Below are 21189 nucleotides of genomic sequence, written 5' to 3'. Positions count from 1 at the left end.
CTGTATTATTAATTTATTAATTAATAAATTAAAATTAAAAATAAGCATACGAATTAACAATCCATATAAGGCCTACGAATTGGCAATTTGTATGGCTTATACGGATCTATGCCTTATATGGATCCCCAATCCCCCAACCATACATGCGCAATAAAACCAACAGAGAGGAAGAAAGACTTACAGCGACGATGAAGAACAAGACGACGACTACATTGGCGGTCATTGGTGGCGCGAACGACGGCGGTGGAGGCGCGACAATGAAGATACTTACACAAAGAGAAGACGCAAGTAGTACTGTAGCGGGAGAAGGAAGGAAACGTTTATGCTTTTAAAAATTAAGTGAAAGACATTTTTGCCACTTCACATAATTTGTTGGGTGTACGAGCAATTGTGTTGGTGCCCAAAGCAACCCCCTATTTATTTTTCAAGTAAAGACAAGAACGCAACACTAGGAGGGCCAAAATGAATAATATTATATCTTTAATGAGAGATGAAATTATATTAACATATTTTTTATAATTATTACACTATTTGATAATTTGATATAAAAAGTAATTTTTACTAATCCAACTATTGAACTATATCTATACATTATCAAGATGTCTATATTAAATTTTGTCAAAATTGAACAATAAAAAGGTAATCAAATTATTCATATTTTAATATATTTTGAAATGTTTATATTAGGTTAATTGTAGTCTATGTAAAAGAGGTAATTTTGAATTAATGTGAAATTTTGCATTTATGATCTTCGTGAAAAGAACTCTCAATCCAACAATAAATTTTAAGAAAATATTATCTAGTTAAAAGTTATAGAATGGTGTAATAGTTATCAAAGTTACACCAGTATGATTCGATTCCTCCTCATCTTTATATTATTTAATAAATAAAAAATTTGACCCAAATATTAAATAAAAATAAACAATTTTAATATTATAATAAGTATAGACAAATAAAAATGTTATTTGAGATAATGTCAAATACTTAATTTGAATGTATTTAAACTATGATTTATCACTAGGTGACTAATATTTTTTCTAATTCAACAATTTCAAAATATTTATTTTTTTCATTTTCTAAATACAAGATTCTAAATAAACATACAGAAAATATTAAAATTTTAATTTTTTCGCACAATTAGGAAAATTATTAAAATCATTGACTGGGATGATATAAAATTGTTCTTGGTTATAATTTTTTAAAGTAGTAAGGTTTTTTTAAAATAATATTTGTATTTCTAAGAAAATATAAAAATGTCACTTGATTTTTAATTTGTTTCTATTTTCAAAAGCAATTGATTAAAAATAGTAAAAACAAGACTTTGTTGTTTTATTGCTTCCAATATAAATCTTTAGCAATGAGATACAAAGTAAAAATTACTAATACTAATATACTTTAAATTATTTATAAAAATAAAAGACATTTATCAAACCAAAGAGACCTTTATTTTTTTATATCCTATTTTCACATCACAATGTGTGGCATTTGGCTATGTGAAGAGGCACAAATATAGATCTGACTCATCTAAAATGAGTGCTACCAAATTGAGATTACAAAATGCATTTGTATATGAATATTAAAGACTGTTTAGTTTAAAAACAGATTTTGTTTTAGGGTTTAATTACAAATATATCGCATTATTTTCACTTTGTTTCCTGTTTTCAGAAGTTTATAAAAGACAGTGAAAAAATTAAAATAAAAAACAATAAAAGTTATTTTCATTGTTCCCTATACAATCTTTTGAAAACCAGAAACAAAGAAAACATGATTTGACATTTTTGTAATTAAAAGTAAAAATAGAAAACAAAAGAAGGGGAACATTTTGGTCAAATCAAACACCCCTTTTGATTTCTAAATCAATGGTTATAATTATTCTTTTTTCCTTTAAAGTATACTCCCTTGTTTCATACAGGAGCTAAATCCCTCATATAAAAGTATCTTCAGTTTAATACAATATATGCTATCTGTATAGAGGAAAGTTAGCTAGTTACTGTCTACTAATATGCATACAAAAAAAAAAAGATTAAGAAAATAAGTAATCCAAATTGCCTCTGCCAAAATTTTGCCTTATTGATAGAGGAAAGAAAGGCTCATAAATTTGAGGAGTCCCAGCTAGCATAAACAGCATCAATTAATTTTTCATGCAATGCGACACCAGAGCATGCAATTATGCCTCTGTCAAGACCTTCTAAGTACATTCCCTTTGAAAAGTCCAGTGGGCGCCCCCCGGCATCAGTTACCACACCACCAGCCTCTTCAACAATAACAACACCAGCAGCATGATCCCATATCTTCTCCTTGTAGCCGCACTTTGCAAATTTCATGAATATCTCCGCGTCTCCTCGGGCTATTGCTGCGTATTTTACCATGCTGTGCACGCGCAAGGGCTGTTTTCTGTAAAAGATTTTGAAAGGGAAGAGCAATTCAATACCAGAAATCGTTTTCAAAAAAGAAAAATAAAAAAAGTCATAAGCTCAGGTACAATTCTGAAAGAAATTGCAAACATGGAATTTCAGTAAATAGAAACTTGTATAGTTGTACTGAACCTTTCACCATAACACTTGTTGACAATGAAACCATAGGACTAAACAAGCTACAAGTAAAGTGCCTGGTTCATAATTCCTTTCAAGGAAATGCATTAGAGAATTGAACCTGCCTGCTTTTTCTTTTCTTTTTTCCTTCTTAAAAGCTACTTTAAAGTTAAAGTAAAAAATAAGAGTTTAAAAGTTAAATAAGAGATTATTTGTCAGATTTAGCTTAAAACTTCTTTAAAACTAAAAGTTTTGTTTCTGTGGCCTACATCAAGTAGTTCTAGTCTGGATGAAAAGGAGAGGGAGGCTAAAGTGTGCAATTTATCTTCAAAAACTACATCAATTTTTTTTAAAGCTACTTTTCCCCTTTTTCTTTTATAAAAATAAACTCCTTAAATTTTTAAAAGTTCTTCTCTAAATGTGTTTGGCCTAATTTCTCCTTTTAAGGAGAAGAATAACTAGAAAAGGTTGAGGCAAACACTACCTAAATCTCTATATGTTAACTTATTATCATCATTAATTTACAAATTCAGTTATAACTTTCTAATTTCCAACGATAGCAGTAAAAAAATTATATGTAATAGACAAACCAATTTCTATGATCTGAAAGTTGTCCAAGAAATTTTTCTGCTTCTTATAATTTCCATTGAAGTACCAAGAATTAGAACGTCTAGCTCTTGTTTATATTCTTTTCACTACTTCTAATACTGTAAATAACACAGACTAGTTTCTACTTGTATTGACCCTATTGTAGATCTAGAAATGGTTAGTCATGGAAGTTAAATCTTAAACATTTTAGCATCATCCTTTCATTGAAATGCAATTATATGGAAGTACTTTCAGTCAATTTGTGAGTGAAATAGATCAAAATTTTGGACATTTTGATAGGGAAAAAATGAGGAAAATATTATACCTAAGTCCCACACTGTGAGCAAGTCCAGCTGTGAATGAATGGTTTGAGTTTGCCCTTTCCACTGGTTCACAGAGAGTTGCCAATGCCGGATCATCAATCGAAGAAACACGAATAAGCCTAGCACAATTTGGCCACTCTAGCATGTTATCTCCATCAATTAATGACTGCAGCCATGCCTCACCACTGCCTTTTCTTGCATACAATACACATCCTTTTCCCCCGGTATCAGGAGTTTTTAGAGACGACTCTGGCATTGTTTGATGATGCTGGTAATGATAATTAAGCCATTCTATCTTTACTGGGTAATTAGGACACCCCAGAACTCCAAGAACAACTTTTCCATCCTCAATCAGAGCTAGAGCAACAGCATACTGATCGCCACGTACAAATCCTAATGTGCCATCAACAGGGTCAAGTACCCAATATCTTCCCCTGGGGCCTCCAGTTGAGTTGCAACGGGCAATGGCCTCAAGAACTTCAGGCGTCCCTAGAGTTGTCTCTGGACATTGAAGACCATACTTGGATGCAAAAGCCAAAGATTCATTCACAGTATTCACAACAGCTTCCAGTAAGCTTGCTGATTCATCCTTGGAGATGGTTTCTATGTCTTCTTCGGCAACGATTGACACATTTTGAACCCCCAAAATTTCTGATAGTAACCAACTAATAGTTGCTTGAACACTAAAGTCTTCTCATGCAAGAGATATGAAATGAAATAATCAGTCAATTAACTGTGAGCAACATTTGCACCAGAAACAAAAACTTTGAGCACCATGGATGAATGTGCAAGGATAAAATGCAGCATGATACTAATAGTAGATTAAAATATCTCTATTTCTAATATGACTGATTTGTTTCAGGGCTATAGTAGTATAAACAAATTAGTTTGTCTGACTGCAAAATTGTGAAAATTAATAATATCTACTAGAGAAAGAAAAAACACAAGAGTGGTATTAGCTCCACTTTGTAGAAGCAAACATGTGCAGTACGTGAGAGCTTGGATCTTTGAACTGTCACAAATAACAAAAATGAAGAAGTCTCCACCCGTATGAAGTCCCATAAAACAGGTTTAACAGTTTCTAAGTAGTCACAACTTGAAAATGACAAGTTGACATTCAAACATTGCTCAGTCATATGCTCAATCAAAGTAAAATACCAAAAACTCTAAATGTTGATCAAGCTAACTTTATATTTACGGATTTACATAAATAAATAAAAAAAATTAAAACCTTCCAGCTGCAATATTAATATGATTTACACCAACTGGAAACCAAACATAAAAAAAGAAACGTATGCTGCCATGAAAACAATGTGGCACCATGAAATGAAGGGAAAAATACACCGTGTCCGAAATATTTCCAAAGAGTAAATTTAATCCATACTCAACTTAATGGATTCTCCTTTTTTTTTTTTCTTTTTTGCTGTAACCAAGGTATCCCCACAGCCAGAAGCCATGGGACTAACCCTCAAGGCATAGAGATCACGAAAGCATCCAAGACGAGTTTTTTTGGGGTTGATACAAGGTTTAACATTTACTATAACAATTTGTGATGAAAAAATATATATTGAATGCTCCAGTCCAGCTGGATGATAATGGACGAACTAATATGTTTCTTTCATCTGCATTAAAATGTTAGAGTGCACTATGCAATAGGGTAAGTGGATATTCACACCAGAAACTTTTCAACTAGGCCAGAAGGCTTATGTCAATTTACAGGCAGCTTATGCATTTCTGACCGTTTATGATTATGAATCTGAGATCAAGGAAATCTAATCCAGCAAGAACCATCATGCAGATTTGGTGTAAACTTAAAATAGATATGTACAAAATCTTTCACATAATTTCAACCACCAACCTAGATGTATAACTAGCGTGCATCTGTGCACACACACCAGATTTATCTCATGATACAAATGATGTCACAGATTAGAATTCCTGATATGAAATAGCTTATTAATATAAAATCATTTTGAGATAACTAGTTCATGACATAGTATCATAGCCTCTATGATATAGTTAGGAGTTTAATCCTTTCTGCCCTCACTCTTATAAATAAAAGTTGAATTTGAGCATAAGCTAGGTAGGCTTATGCATAGTCCAGCCTACAAGTTCGAAGGGCTCTTTGATAGGGAATGTGTTAAATATAAAATCAAACATGAGCTTTCATCTAACAGCTTAAGCTTTAGATACAGCTGAAGTTTCTCAACAACTTTAATGGAAAAGTTCACCAACACTGTTAAAGAAACAAATACCCAAGCTCCAATGAACAATGTACTTTTCTCTAACAAGTTGTTTTATATTTTATGGTCCCTTACCATGGCCACAGCATCTTAGCTTTATTATAGAATACAGCATATTAGATGAACAAGTGGGTGTAGAGTGGATGCTAAAATCACAAGTCTATAAGACACATACAATGCAATTATAATGACACCATTAACAAAGGACTAGGATAAATAGAGAGATTCTATTATGATTCCAAGATCAAATTAATGTATTAAATTATGAAAAAAAATGTGATATCAGATAATCTACTTAAGAATTATCCTAGCACTTCAGTGTCCAGTCAGAGCTCCAAAAGAAACAATACAGACTTCAACAAAGAAATAGAAAAGGAAAGAAAAAAGAATGGAAATCTTCATGATAGAATTTTAGGCTCTGTTTGATTCTCTTCTCACATTACAGTTTTAAAAACTGTTTTTTAGAACAATTTTGCACTATTTAGCAATCAATTTCTCATTCAAAGTCTATTAAGTTTTGAAAATTGTTTCCGTTGAAAATGACACGGTAACTACAGACACCCCCCTTAGACAGCCTAAGTTGCGGCCTCTTTGGGGGTTACGTGAAGTGCAACCTTGAGGGTGGGGGTTTACTGGTTTATCCCACATCAACTAGAGATATGATCAAATTAATGTATATAAGTAGGGGACAGCCCTTACCTTACAAGCCGGTTATGTAGGGTTGATTTAGGCCCACAACCCACATTCTAAGAGTTTCTGAAACAAGAATTTTAAAAACCAAAAACAGCTGGGAGATGTTTTCTCATTTTCTTCTTATGTTTTCATCTTGTTCAACCTCTACCTCAGTTCTACACTCTGCTATGTATGTGACATGCATCACCCTCCACCAACTGTGTGATCAACCTTGTTAAGTTGCATTTTGAAAACTAAAAAACAGTCTTTGAAAATAAAAACCAAACAAGCCCTTAGAATCACGATTTAAGCTAAATTACCCACTAAAGATTCCAGTTTCACTATTAAAAAAAAAACAGAATACTTCACTGGACTAATTTCGAAACTGTTCCATCCTAATCACAACACACTTCAATACTTTACGAAAGAGAAAATTTTCCCTATCGTGCCACATAAATCTTGAAGCTACATTACCCATTGAAGATTTCAATTTCAATACTTCATCATATCACCAGCGGAAACAAAGATTTTGACAACCTCATTCCATTCCTCGTACCAAAAATCCAATTTTCCTAGCAACTATCAAATGATGACTCGAATGCACACTTTTCCACACCACCCAAAAACCAAAATAAAGATCAAACCCAACACCAATTATCAAATTCACAACAACCCCATTTTCAAGAAGAAAAAAATTGCACATGAGTACTTTCAAATTAAAATTGAATGCAAATACCTGCGACAGTAACGGGAGAATCATCATCCTTGGCCACAACGTGATCATTGGTGGTGGCAAGGAGCCTCTCCTGCACCCTCCCGCAGAGAGCACACGCCACGTGGACCACCCTAACGGCCACTTCCAATTCCTTCGCGTACTTGTCCTCTTCCTTCTCCATGGCCAAAAACACACACACGCTCGAGCACACGTCACGTGCCTCGGTTCAGAATCGGAGGATTCTTACGTGCTCAAAAGGGGGGGAAGAGGAAAGCGAGAATGGACTAGAGTCTGATGATGGGGTTTTGCTTTGCGAGGGACGACAATGGCATCATTTCCCAAAGCAGAAAATAAAAAGTGAAAGTGAAACGTGGGGTGGCTCTTTCTCGGAGAAAAAGATGAAACACGACCAAAGTGTAGTGTTGTGTTGTGGTATCTGGGATTTGGGTTCTCTCTAAATTGCACCCCCTCCATGATAAAATATAGCACAAATTATATGCACATGTGAACTTAATATCTTTTCTTTATTTTGTCTCATATGTATATCCACATTTAATCTACTCTTATATTATTATTATTTTAGCATGTTACTGAATATTCATTAACTTTCCCAATTATTAATTTTGACGATTTAATATACTCTTATATTATTATTATTTTAGCATTTTATTGAATATTCATTAACTTTTCCAATTATTAATTTTAACAAAATCTGACTAAGATAAGATTCTCTCTTCCTAATTATATTTATTTTTTATTCATAAAATTTAAACTCGAAAAATTACTTAAAATATCTAATGAGTATCATTTATATCAATAACATATAAGTTATTACATTATTATTTAGTTGTACATTTAAATATAATTTATACACGCAGCGTGCCTTCCTTTTAATTTATAAAATTGAAGAGAATCTATGAAAATAAAAACAAGAAGGTTAAATTATTCATTTTGGTCCTTATAGTTTCACAATTCTTATCTTTTTGGTTCTTATAGTTTGAAAATAGTTTTTTTAGTCCCTATAATTTACATTTTAATTCTCTTTTATCTCTATAGTTTTGAAAGTGATTTGTTTAGTCCTTATCATTAGTATTCTTATTCTCTTTTAATCTCTATAGTTTGAAAGTGGTCTTTTTAATCCCTATATTTTATATTTTAATTCCATTTTAGTTCTTACCATCAAAATATGAGTAATATTATCAATTATAATTAACTATAAAAATATTAGTAAATAATTTGTAATTAATTTATTATAATATAATTTGTAATAAAAAAATAATTGATAATTTATAACTAATTTGTAAACTAATTATTTTTTTTAATAAGGACTAAAAGATAATTAAAATACAAATTATAAGAACTAAAAATATCACTTATAGGAACTTAAAAAAAATTAAAATATAAACTATATGGATTAAAAAATATTATTAAACTACAGAGATTAAAAGAAAATTAAAATTTAAAATATAGAAATTAAAAAAATTACTTTCAAATTATAAGGACTAAAAAGTAAGAATATTAAAAGCAACAATGTTACTAAAATATTAAAAAAATATGAATATATTTTGTCTTTAAAATGATAGATGTGTACAGTAAATTATAAAGTTGATAGATTTTTCAATCTAACAACTATTCACTCCCCAGTTAATTTTGACATCAAAGGCTGTGAGCGTTTGTGAGCCCACAGGATCACATTCATATGCACTTTGCACTTTGCAATTGGGCAACTTGATCTTTTTATTTCTACGTGCCATGCAGATTCTGCCACGTCGCCATCGTTTGACTTATATGAGATTATAATTGGGTCCCCACTATGTTAGGAGATATAACATTCTTAATCAATACTTTTATAATTAAGTTCAACATATGATAATTAGTAATTTAAAATGTTCAGTGGTTCCCTAACTAACTCGTGTAAATGACCTCAGACATATCTCATTTTTCTATTCTTTGAAAGAAATTAAATATACTACTCTTTCGGTCTTTCCCTCATGTTATAATTGTCATATAAAAAAATAAATTATGAAATAATTGTTATTTTAACTTTTGAATATATAACATTAATTAATTTTTTTGAATTATATCTTTTATAAGATTAATGATGAATAATTAAATTTATAAATGAATTAATAATAATAATAATAATAATAATAAGTTTAATTTATAAAATTGACATTTTTTATCTAGTTATTATTTTCTATTAGTTTGTTTTGAAATACTTAGGAATTAAGATGACTATTATTAAAGTTGTCACGGTGACTAGTCGTCGATGGTTCAATTCAATTTACAATAGTTAGCTTAAGTCCTTGTTGTAGGCGTCAGGCGAGTCAGCATTATCCATCTATTAATACTATAGGACTTCGTTAATCAAATATAATTAAATATTCACACAGACAGTGTCGCTTATTTGAAAACTGATTACAAGTAAAAGATTGGATGATATGAGTCGTATAATGAACTTCAAAACAACGGGAAAGAGAGAAGTATGAAATGCCATGACTGATGAGTGATATTGTAGAAAAAGATAAATAAGAAAAGTGTCGTTGCATAAAATATTATACGAGTTAGTGTATAAATAACACAAATTTAAAGGATTGTAGTTATGAATTAATTGGATTCATATAAACTTTCATTTAATTATAAATTGTTATATAATAAAAAAATTGTTAATTTTATAAAAATGATTTAAAATCAATATTTTAAAATGAGTTTTAATTAATTTATAGTGTAAAAAAAATGTATCAAAATTCAAAATTAATGTTGTTAGTTATTAGTTTGAAGAAGAAAAACAAATGAAAAAGAATTATTGACAGATGCATCTAGTTTTCGCAATGTGATTATTTTTCATCTTTAAATCTATTCTAAAAAAGGTTTTCCCGTATGTGAAGGCGATCTCTTCCAGAGCATTCAAGTAAAGTATAATGTCTAACCTGCCTTCCTAGATCAAGATGGGTGTCTTTTATCCTAATTGATTTATGTCATTTCTCACTCTCCTGATATTCATAGGTTAAGGGTGGTTAAACGTATCAAGTCGTTGGAATCCCACTTTTGAAGATCTCAGGCATGGTTGTAGGGAGATTGGTATTGATATTGATCAAACCAAATAATCGAGATGAGATCATATTATGAGGATCAAATTACAGTCTAGCGCAGAGGGTACATGCGTAAAGGCTAAGTTAGGAGGATCAGATTACGATCCGACCTGAAGGGTACACAAGCTTCAAGCATTAAGCACAAAGTGCATAGAGGCTAGTTACAAGGATCAGATTATGATTCGACCTAGAGTGTACACAACCCTCGAGCATCAAGCACAAAGTGCGTAGTGGCTAAGTTACGAGGATCAAATTATGATTCGACCCGAAGGGAACACAACCCTAGAACCTTAAGCACAAAGTGTGTCGATGTTAAGTTATGAGGACTAGCTTACGATCTGACCCAGAGGTTACACAACCCTCGAGCCTCAAGTAGAAAGTACGTTAAGGCTAAGTAACGAGGACTGGATTATGATCTGACTTGGAGGGTCATAAACTCAAGGGTCATGTCACTCTGACGAGATACGTTCCTTATGTGTCAACTCTCGCTTTGAGAAACGTGTTCACTACGCCTCTGAACAAAGCATCGCTTCGCCGTTTGAGGCATTCAATGCATGTCTATGTGCCCTGCCACATCTCATGTCCCAATTCGTGAGTTTTTCCCTATCACGAAAACCAAATGTCGCAATGATTGTGTGTGGTTGCAATGCACGAACTAAAGGGTCATGTCACCTTTGACATCACTTTTTTCTCTATAAATTGGTAGTAGCCTACCCTTAGGCCACACACACCCCTTTTTATTGTTCTCCAAGATTTTATCCATCCTTCGTCTCAAAACCCCAAACACCCAAGCTTTTCTCTATCAGTGTTAGGGCAACAACACCGAACTATGCGAAAGAGGCAAAAAGCACCATACTGAAACAACAATTGGTGTTTGCAACTCCGTGGAACAAAAAGGTACGCCCCTAAACTGTTAGACCCTAATTTCATCCAGGTATAATGTTTTTCTCATTCGGATATGATGTTTTGATCATTGTTAATTGAATTATGGTGTTTGGCACCGGTTACAGCCCAAGGCCAAGGGGTCGCGCCGGGTTTTGATGGTTGTTTGTCAGTTCCAGAAACAAAAGCCACAAGGAAGGGCAAAATGGTCATTTCCTAGAGTTTTTTTTACCCTAAACAAGCCTAGGCTAGCTTGGCCATGAAATTTCTTCAACCCTAAGCAAGCCACTCGCCTGGGTGAGCTGATACCTTTAGCTTTAAGCAACCAGTTCGCCTAGGCGAGCTTTCCTTGCATCAAACGGCCTTTTCCTATAAATAGCCATGCAGGGCAAGAGTTCAAGGGGGAAGAACTAAAGAAAACGAAGGAAAAACACAGAAGGAAAAAGAGAAGAAGAAAAGCAAAGTCGAAGCGTTGCCGAATCGCAACTGTGGATCATTCCCTACATCATTTCTCTCGCTAGCCTCGTACCTCGTGCAACAGTCGGTTAGCTTTTCTTAAGAGTTGAATGTAATCTATGTACCATTATGGGTCCTCTATGATATTATGTGTGTATTTATCTTCTTCCCTTAATTTCATCTTATTCATAAGGCTTAATTCTAATCTATCACTAGTATCATGAAATTGGTTTTTTTAGTGAGACTGGAAGGCAGTAAACAAAAACCAAAAATGAAAAAATCAATTCATAACCAAATTTCTTTTCGTCAAATGTCACTTGAGATCATTTCAAGGTCCAACGTCTTAACGATTCCCTCTGCTTTTCAAAAATTAAAACGTCGTTTCAAGGTCCAACGCCTTAACGACTCTTTGTTTGCAATTAAAATAAATCTTTAAAAAAAACATAAACATTCTTATTAAAGAACTACGTATGTCTGATTTCCTCATTGCACCTGGGGATACGTAAGAGCAAGGGCAACACCCTTGTCGATTTGAAAAAATAATAATAAAAAAAAAGGAAAATAAATAATTTTGAAGTCACATTTTGTACACTTGATTAAAGGTTGTTGTCCCTTATGATGAGCGTGTGGGGTGCTAATACCTTCCCTATGCGTACACAACTCCCGAATCTTTCTTTTCAAAATTCACAGACCTCTTTTCGTTTTTCTAACATTTTCCTCGAATAAACGTTGGTGGCAACTCCCACTTGTTTCCCCCCTAGGAGACGAACGTGCTTCTTATTTATTTTCTTTCGTCGTCCCGTCATAAGGTAGGTTGCGACAGATGACGACTCCACTAGGGACTCATTAGAGAGTTAACTCATTTGATCGAGTGTGCAATTTTATTGTGACATTTTATTTATTTATTTATTTATTTGTCCTTTCTCTTTAATCCTGTGTTGTGCTTGTGTTCGTTAAAGTTTCATTCTGTTACTGTTTGTTTTGCAGTTTAGCTTTGAACTCGTTTCCTTTATTCATTGGTTCGCTCATGTTTGTATATAACCTTTGCTGCATTGTTACTTCTTGGTGTGTATCTTTGTATCTATTACCTTTGTAGTTAGAAATAAATTGTGTCTTTGAATCCTAGGATAGATGACATGAGTTATACTTCTTGTATCTTCTCGGGAATTTTCTGTTTATTTTGCAGGTGGGGTTGGGTAATTCTTTGGTTTCTCCGTTCACACATGGCACCCACACTTTTTGCACACACTTTGAGATATTAGACCCTATATTTGGGTCTATGTTAGCCATAGGGAGTGGAGGTCAATCTGTAGTCATGTTGGGTCCTTGAATCGCTTGAAAATAATGAAGCCTCATCTAGAGTTTTCCTCTTTTGGTGATGCATTGTCGCTGATAGTCTCTATCGCCACAGTGTATTACCTAAGAGGATGATATCTCTAGAGGCCGCTAATGTTATATGAAAATACCCTTGGGAGAGTTGTCACTAGATAGTGGACTTTAGGATCCTTTCCATGAAGTTCCTGAATTAAGGACACGGAGCAAACTCACCATGTTTGGTTTCCTTGATCGCATCATGCATCTCTTTATGACAACATAACAGACATATCATTCCTGCATTTATTATTTATCATATTCATGCATTGCATTTGCGTAAGTCATTGCATTGTCATACATATTCATTTAGCATGTTTTTGTTCAGTCAATTGCATACATTCTGTTATCATTGTTCGCATGTTATGCATAATCCTGTTGTATAGTTGCTCATGCCTTGCATTTCCTTCTTCGTCGCCAAAAGTCACAATGAAGTGTGAAAGCTTACACTGCATTTTTAGTTTCATGTGTTGGGTACCATGGTAATAGCTATAAACAAACCATGTTGGGGTTATACAATCCTTTCTCCCGAAAATGATTGAAATCACATGAACATGGTACTCAATGCATTGTTAACAAGAAAGGGTGATCTTTTGGGCGTCTTGTATCGGTTTGATAAATACATTTGTCATGCATAGCATAATTATGCCCTGATCATTCATCATATCTCCTCTATGATAGGCTGTTGAAATATTGGCGATCAAAATTTTTATTCCTACGAACTTAGGGTTGAACCAAGCGTAGTCTTTTAAGAAAAGGATTTTATCAAGTCAAGGTAAAAGTATGGAAGTAACCAGCTTGCGAAAGTTGGGGCAGAAGATGGGTTGAATTTACATAGCTTCTTTGACTATTGCCAACACATGGTTGAGCTAATGGCTTACAAAATTAGGAATCATTGATGTGTCCATGTTTTATTTCCGGTTGCACTTTGACTCTGACAAGATTTAATGAAAATTAGAGTTGATTCGACCCTATGTTCTACTGAATGTCCTTGTAAAATTCGCAATACTTCAACAACATATCATTCACATGCATTCGTGCTTGTTTGTCTTTCCATTTTGGTTGCATTGCTCATTGCATTCTTTCTTTGAAATTAGAATCGTAATCATTGTAACCAAAGAGAACGATCGCGATTTATGACACCCTTACCAGATGCGTGCCAAGGCCAAAATAATGAGTGAAAATGAAGAAGTACAGGAACAAATGAAGGTCGATATGGAGGTCATGAAGGAACAGATGACAACAATGATGAAAGCAATGATAAGTATGAGGAAGATGATGGAGGATAACACTGTTATAGTTGTTGTTGCGAGTGTTGCTACTGAGATGGACCCGATTCAGCTAATCGATTTCAATCAAGTGAATCATCCAGTCTCAGATGTAGTAGGTCAAAGAGGCGAGGCAGCAAAAAATGCATGTGGGGATATGTAGGAGCAAGGGCAACACCCTTGTCGATTTGAAAAAAATAATAATAAAAAAGGGAAAATAAATAATTTTGAAGTCACGTTTTGCACACTCGATTAAAGGCTACCGTCCCTTGTGACGGGCGCATGGGGTGCTAATACCTTCCTTGTGCGTAAATAACTCCCAAAACCCCTCTTTTCAAAATTCACAGACCTCTTTTGGTTTTTCTAACATTTTTATCGAATAAACATTGGTGACGACTCTCACTCGTTCTCCCCCTAGAAGACGAACATGCTTTTATTTATTTTCTTTTGCCGTCTTGTCATAAGGTAGGTTGCGATAGGTACAAAATCCAAATCCATTTTAATAAGTGACATCAAGCATATTTATTTACATGTAAAATTGAATCCAACCGAAATTTGCCACAATCAACATCCTTTTTGGGTTTAATTTTTTGGATTTAATAGTTATACACAAACAGTTTGAAATAGTTTTACACTATTAATGAATAAAAAATTAGCATTATTATGACTTTTAAAACAGTTATTTTAAAAGTTAAAAAAAAATACTATACATGATTGTATATAATTAGATGATAATGTAAAACTCAATATACAATCCATTTTCTCTTAACGGAAACCTTACATTAATCCTTAATATCGTTGATGTGTAGAGCCATAAAAAAGGCCATAACCCATGAGCCAACATGGCCAACCATGGTTTTGGGCCAGATTGGTTTGATTTTTTTTTTTTTGGCAATTTTTGGTTAGCTTGAAAGTTGGACCTGATCCACCTACGACCTGGCCCACCCGGGTTGAACCCAACCCATTTTTAAAAAAAACCTCATGACTTGTAATGGTAGCCTAGACTACTTTGTGATCATGAAATACTTTTGTCTTAGAATTATTTGTTGTCTTATTGGAGTTGTAAGGGTTGTGCTCCATGAGTGACTATGAAATACTTTTGTCAGAATTATTTGGCTTGTTGGACTTGTAATGGTTATTTTTTGGCTTTAAAAAATTGATTTCTTTGAAATTGGAATTTGCCAAAATAATAAAAAGTTATGAGCAAATGTGATCACAAATATATTTAATTTTGTTGGAACTTATTTTTCTAGAAAAATGATTTTCTGTTGAAATTTGTTTTCTTTTGTAAAAATGATTTTTTTTCTTTTTTATTTAAGGTGGGTCAACCTGCTTAACCCACCAACCCGTGATGGTCCGATCCAAACTAGCATTTTTAGGACTCACTAAGAGGTGAGCTGAGTTAGGATGAACCACCAATTAGACAAGTCAAGGTAGGTCGAGTCCAATGAGTTGGGCTGACCCATTAACTCCATCGATATGATGAGATGAAATGTAATGAAACAAAAATAAAAGATGAATTAAAAATTAGTAAAATATAAATTCTCTTGAAATATGTTGGTAGTGATAGTTTTGTTAGAAAAAAATGATTATGATGGTCTTACAATAAAGAAGAAATATAAAAGAAAAGGTGCAAGTTGGATGAAGGGGGTATATATAATATAGATTTAAATATGTTTTTATTTTCTCAAATATAGGGATATTCTTGTTTTAAGTCCCCCAAATTTAAAGTTATTTTTTTATCCTCTAAATTCGTAAAATGCTTTTTTTAGTGTCTCTACATATACATGCCAAATGGGGAATATTCAATTTGTAATTTGTGATAGCTTTTGACAGCCAAATTTTGATTTTTAAATTACAAATTCTAGAGGTCAAAAGCCATCATAAAATGTGAATTTATTATTTCTTGTTCGACGCTCATTATTGGCATATGGAAGAGAGACTAAAACAAGCATTTTTCAAGTTTGAAGGACTAAAACAAGTAAAATTTAACTTGGGGAACTAAAAAAATTATAATCCTAATTTGAAGGACTAAAAATATATTTAAGTCTATAATATATATGTGTGTACTTGGTTTCATTGGAATGCATTAGGAAGTTATAATTAGGAATTATCTTAAAATACACTCATGGTGTAACTTGCCAATGTACTCCAATTATCACTTAGGGTGTGTTTGTTTTGAAGGAGACAAATAATATACAAAAGAAACTTTGTACTTTAACCAAACACACCCTTAGTTTTTTAGTTGGAGTACTTTAGCATGTTATAACTAAAAATTATCTTAAAATTCCAAAGATCTTAATTATCATATCCTAAAATATATCAATTATCACATTGCTCTTCTTTAATATTGTTGTTAACCCATCACCACCATATGATTGTGGTCACCATCATTACCATGATCATCACAACGTTGTCACTACAGCCACTACCATCACCATGACTAATCATAGTGAATTTTTACACAATAAAATTGTGATTTCGTTGAATCTACAACTTAAAAATAATAAAAGAAAACCTATGACGATGATGGGTCAGTGATACTACCACAATGGTATGACATCATTTTGGTAGTGAGCTTGGTGACCTAGTGACAAGGAAGAGGGTGTTTTGGAAATAGGGAAAGTGAGAACTAAGGAGAGAGGAGGAGGGGAAGAGGTGTAGGGAAATAAGGGTAAGGGTAAATATGTATTCTCCATAGATTTTGGGAAAAAAGTCGGTGCAACGAGAAAAACTAAGGTGAGAGTAGTTGCTCCCAACTATCAAAAGTATGTGGCCCAAAACTAACACGGGCTCGCTTTTACGTGTTTTCTTGCCACCTTATTGATGCAAACAAAGAGTATTGGTTTTGACCAAAAACTAAAGGCAATAACTATTTCCACTTCCCCAATTACTAAGACAATCCCATTTTCTTTTTATTTTCCTAAATTACCCTTGTAAATGCATACTCCTCTCTCGTCACTTTCTCCCTCACGCTCTTGAAGAAAACGCACACTCCTCTTGTCTGTAAATTTAGCAATTGCATCATAACCCCAACAAATATCTTTCTATTTAGCAATAAAACTTAGATCCAATCAAAATGCTATCCATCCTAAACTACCCATCCATACCAATTTTCGCACAATCATATATAATAACCACACAAGTATCCCCACTTTCAATCCTTGCACCCCTTCGTATTTCTCCAAAGCCAAGTCCCACGATGCAAAGTCTTCAAATATGTTAATCCAAATAAACTTCTCATCAAGAGCCTTCAAAACCAACGAACATGTTCCATATTATAGTTCGACCATTTATCTATTTCATGTGGCACAATGAACGCGTCTCACAATGCGAGTGCCTTCCTTTGATGCGTGCTTGACGTCCCAAATGATGAGAGTAAACCACATAGCTGAGGCAAGTTGCTAATTCTTGAATCTAAAACTCCTATCTTCATACCAAGTTCAAGCACTCATAGATCTAGGGGGAGAGAATGGGAGTTTCTTTGATTGAAATGATGTTTAGAGTTTGGTGAAATCAATTAAGAACAATATTAACTATTGAGGGTTCACGAGATTGAGATTTTCTTCAACAAGACTCTTGTAGATATTGAGATGCATGGTAGGGTTCTACATTTGGTAAATTTGCAAATAAGGGAAATGTTTTATTTAAAGAACATGAGGGAAAAAGTGAAGGGGGGGGGGGGGATGTGCATTTACAAGGATAATTTAGGAAAAGAAAAAGAAAAGGGAGTGTATTACTAAAGAAGGTAAGTGCAAATAGCAACTGCCAAACCAAAACACATGGGTTATGATGGGCAAATTAATCCGAGGGGATAAGTTTTACAACCTTTTTTTGGAATTGGATCTATTTTGAAAGTAATTACCAAGAAGATATGTTTTTCCAAAGTTTTCTGTCATTACTATAAGCGAAACATGGCGTGGCAGGGACAACATGGTATTTCGTCAGTGGAGTTGGTGAAATAGGCATGGCATTTCACCAGCAGGCATGACAGTAGTGGATTTCGCTAGTGGTATTAGCGAAATAAGTTAGGTTGCAGGTGAGGGTTTTGTTGACGTGACGCGTATGCAGTGATCAAACAGGAAAAACTATATATTAAAATTAAAAAGGATTTTAAAAAGGAAAGAAAAAATATATACTAAAATTAAAATATTAACATAATAAATGAGAATTAATTTTTCTAAACATAAATGGAAAGAAAAAATATTAACTCTCATTTAATATGTAATTATTTAAAATTAATTTGATTATTATGTAATTAAAAAGGAAAGAAAATAAATGGAAATAAATGGATTATCCCTCATTTAGTAATTATTTAAAAAGGAAGAAGAGAAAATACATGGAAAGAAAAAATATATAATTATTTAAAATTAATTTGATTAATGGAATTTCGTATTTTTTTCTTAAAAAATATTAACCAAAAAACATATTTTTTTAAAAATAATATACAGTAGAGAAAGAAAATATGTTTTTTGGTTAATATTTTTTTAAGAAAAATATATTATTTAAGAAAAAAAATAGGAAGTTCCATTAATCAAATTAATTTTAAATAATTACATATTTTTTCTTTCCATTTATTTTCTCTTCTTCCTTTTTAAATAATTACATAATAAATGAGGGATAATCCATTTATTTTCTTTCCTTTTTAATTACATAATAATCAAATTAATTTTAAATAATTACATAATAAATAAGAGTTAATATTTTTTCTTTCCATTTATGTTCAGGAAAATTAATTCCCATTTATTATGTTAATATTTTAATTTTAGTATATACTTTTTTTTTCCTTTTTAAAATCCTTTTTAATTTTAGTTTATTCTTTTTTCCTGTTTGGCCACTACATGCTACGTCAATAGCGAAACTCTCACCTGCAACCTAGTCTATTTCGCTAATACCAACAAAATCCACTATTGTCGTGCCTGTTGTCGACGTGATGGGTGTCTGTTTTACCAACCATGCCTGTTTCACCAACCCCACTGACGAAATGTCATTCTGTCACGTCATGTTTTACTTATAGTAATGGCGAAAAGTTTTAAAAAACAGATCCCCTTAATAATTACTTTCAAAACAAACAAAGTTTCAGAAAAAATTTGTAAAACTGACCCCTTGGAATTAATTTGCTGTTATGCGGCGCAAAAAAGGAGGGTACGTAACTTTTTTTAAACAAAAACAGTTATATAATATTTACAAAAATGAATAAAAGATTATAACAATAAATTTATTTTAATATATCATTTTATCTCATTCATTTCAAATAATTGTCAAAAAGAAATTTTTTATTCTTCTCTTCCTTCCCCTGTCTAAAAACAAATTGCCAAATTTCCAAAGGGAAGGACAAAACACACCCCACCCAGTCTAGTTGCCATGTTTTATTAGTGCTCATTCATGGTTGAGATGTCTAATCTATATTCATATATATACATTCTGCTGTTTATGATAATTGAGTGGTGTAGGTAGATTCGCTTGATGATAAGAGGAGAGCATCATTAATACTGAAGATAACATGAAGTAGGAGTTTATTTGTGACTAGGACTCTTATTCGAATACCATTGGCATGATGGTCAAATATCTAATTAATATTGTAGAAAATTATAGCAAGAGAGCAAATCATGTGGGTAGATAGAGATACCTTTCAATTTTAAGTTAGAACTTTTCCTTCGTCTGTAAGCTAGCATAAAAAATATGACGATTGTGTGTGCGCATGTTGCTTGTCATCAAATGTCTTCAGCACCCATGTTAGTCTTCCTGCCATGAAACTTGTAAAAAGACACGAAAACCATTTTTGTTTTTGTTTTTGTTTTCTCTCGCGAAAAGAAAAGGTCTTCAAAATCAGATTCAAGAGCATTATATATGCAGCACGTACCTTGCATGAGTTATTGAATTTCGTAAAACAGAACTAATATAATAGTTTACTGTTAATATCAAAAGGAGTAAACTAGCTGATTATATACCACTTGATTATTTAAATCTAATATTATATATATATATATATATATATATATATATATATATATATATATAATGATTTTTTAATGGAAAGATGACTCGTGGTAACCCATATTCATTCTCTAATTAATTCAATTTTAATTAGTTAATTCAAATAATTTGATTGATTCAAAATAATAAATAATAAATATAATTAATTTTTTTATATTCATAGTAATATATTATTATATTAAATTTAATTATAGTAATGATAATAAATCAAATGTAATAATCACAAAAATATGAAACAATGATTCAATAATTAATTATGTGTATATTAATATTTAATGAATTGTTATATATAATAATCAATTATTATAACAAAACTCATTATTTTTTAGATGTTGAATCATTATGTTAGATTATTTGATTCAATAATAATTAAAATAATTAAAAATAAAATTCAATCAGAATAATATGTTACTATTACTATTAGTATTAACATTAAATAAATATTAATTGATTACATGTTAATAATTTAATAAATAAAATAATAATAACAATTAAAGTATTATATATTAACCTTAATTCAAAGAATATTTTCCTTTTTTTGAGTAAAATATTTCTCTTTTATATTACTAACTTTTATAAATCAACTTAATTGAATTACATATTTTACTTAAATCAAATTCTAAATAGAATGATTCCAATCAAAATATCACAATTCAATTATAAAGCTTATACAAAAAGTAAGTAATAATTAATGAATAAAATTTGTAGGTAATTCATCTACAATTTTAACTTAATATTTATCAATTTAATCAAATTCATATTCAAATAGTCAATTTGAAATCAAAATTTAATTAATAACAAATAATTGAAAATTCTTATAAGAAAAACTAATAGAAATTGAAACATATGCAATTATTCATTCAATGCATTCAAAATGATATTTAAAGTCACACACAAAATATACATTCAGATAAAGTGATAAATTAAAAAAGATTAAATTCAAAGCAATATAAAAAATTATATTATATAAATTAAAATAATTAAATTCATAACATTGGGAAATAATAATAAAATTTATAAGAAATATTTATTACTTTTGATTAAAATATAA

The 21189-nt window shown here is 31.8% G+C and overlaps 1 protein-coding gene across 1 annotated transcript; it reads right to left on the bottom strand.

Moving 5' to 3' along the window:
* Positions 1 to 1852: 1852 nt before the first annotated feature.
* On the bottom strand, positions 1853 to 7533 carry LOC114378479 (PAP-specific phosphatase HAL2-like). The gene is made up of 3 exons (XM_028337076.1): positions 7094 to 7533; positions 3445 to 4132; positions 1853 to 2394 (listed from the first exon to the last, which is right to left on the bottom strand). Exons 1-3 carry the CDS (start codon positions 7251 to 7253, stop codon positions 2091 to 2093), a joined length of 1152 nt encoding a protein of 383 aa, XP_028192877.1. The 5' UTR covers positions 7254 to 7533; the 3' UTR covers positions 1853 to 2090.
* Positions 7534 to 21189: the final 13656 nt, after the last annotated feature.

Source organism: Glycine soja, chromosome 12 (genome assembly GCF_004193775.1).
Source record: "Glycine soja cultivar W05 chromosome 12, ASM419377v2, whole genome shotgun sequence".
NCBI lineage: Eukaryota > Viridiplantae > Streptophyta > Magnoliopsida > Fabales > Fabaceae > Glycine > Glycine soja.
This window is presented reverse-complemented; position numbering and strand designations above follow the sequence as displayed.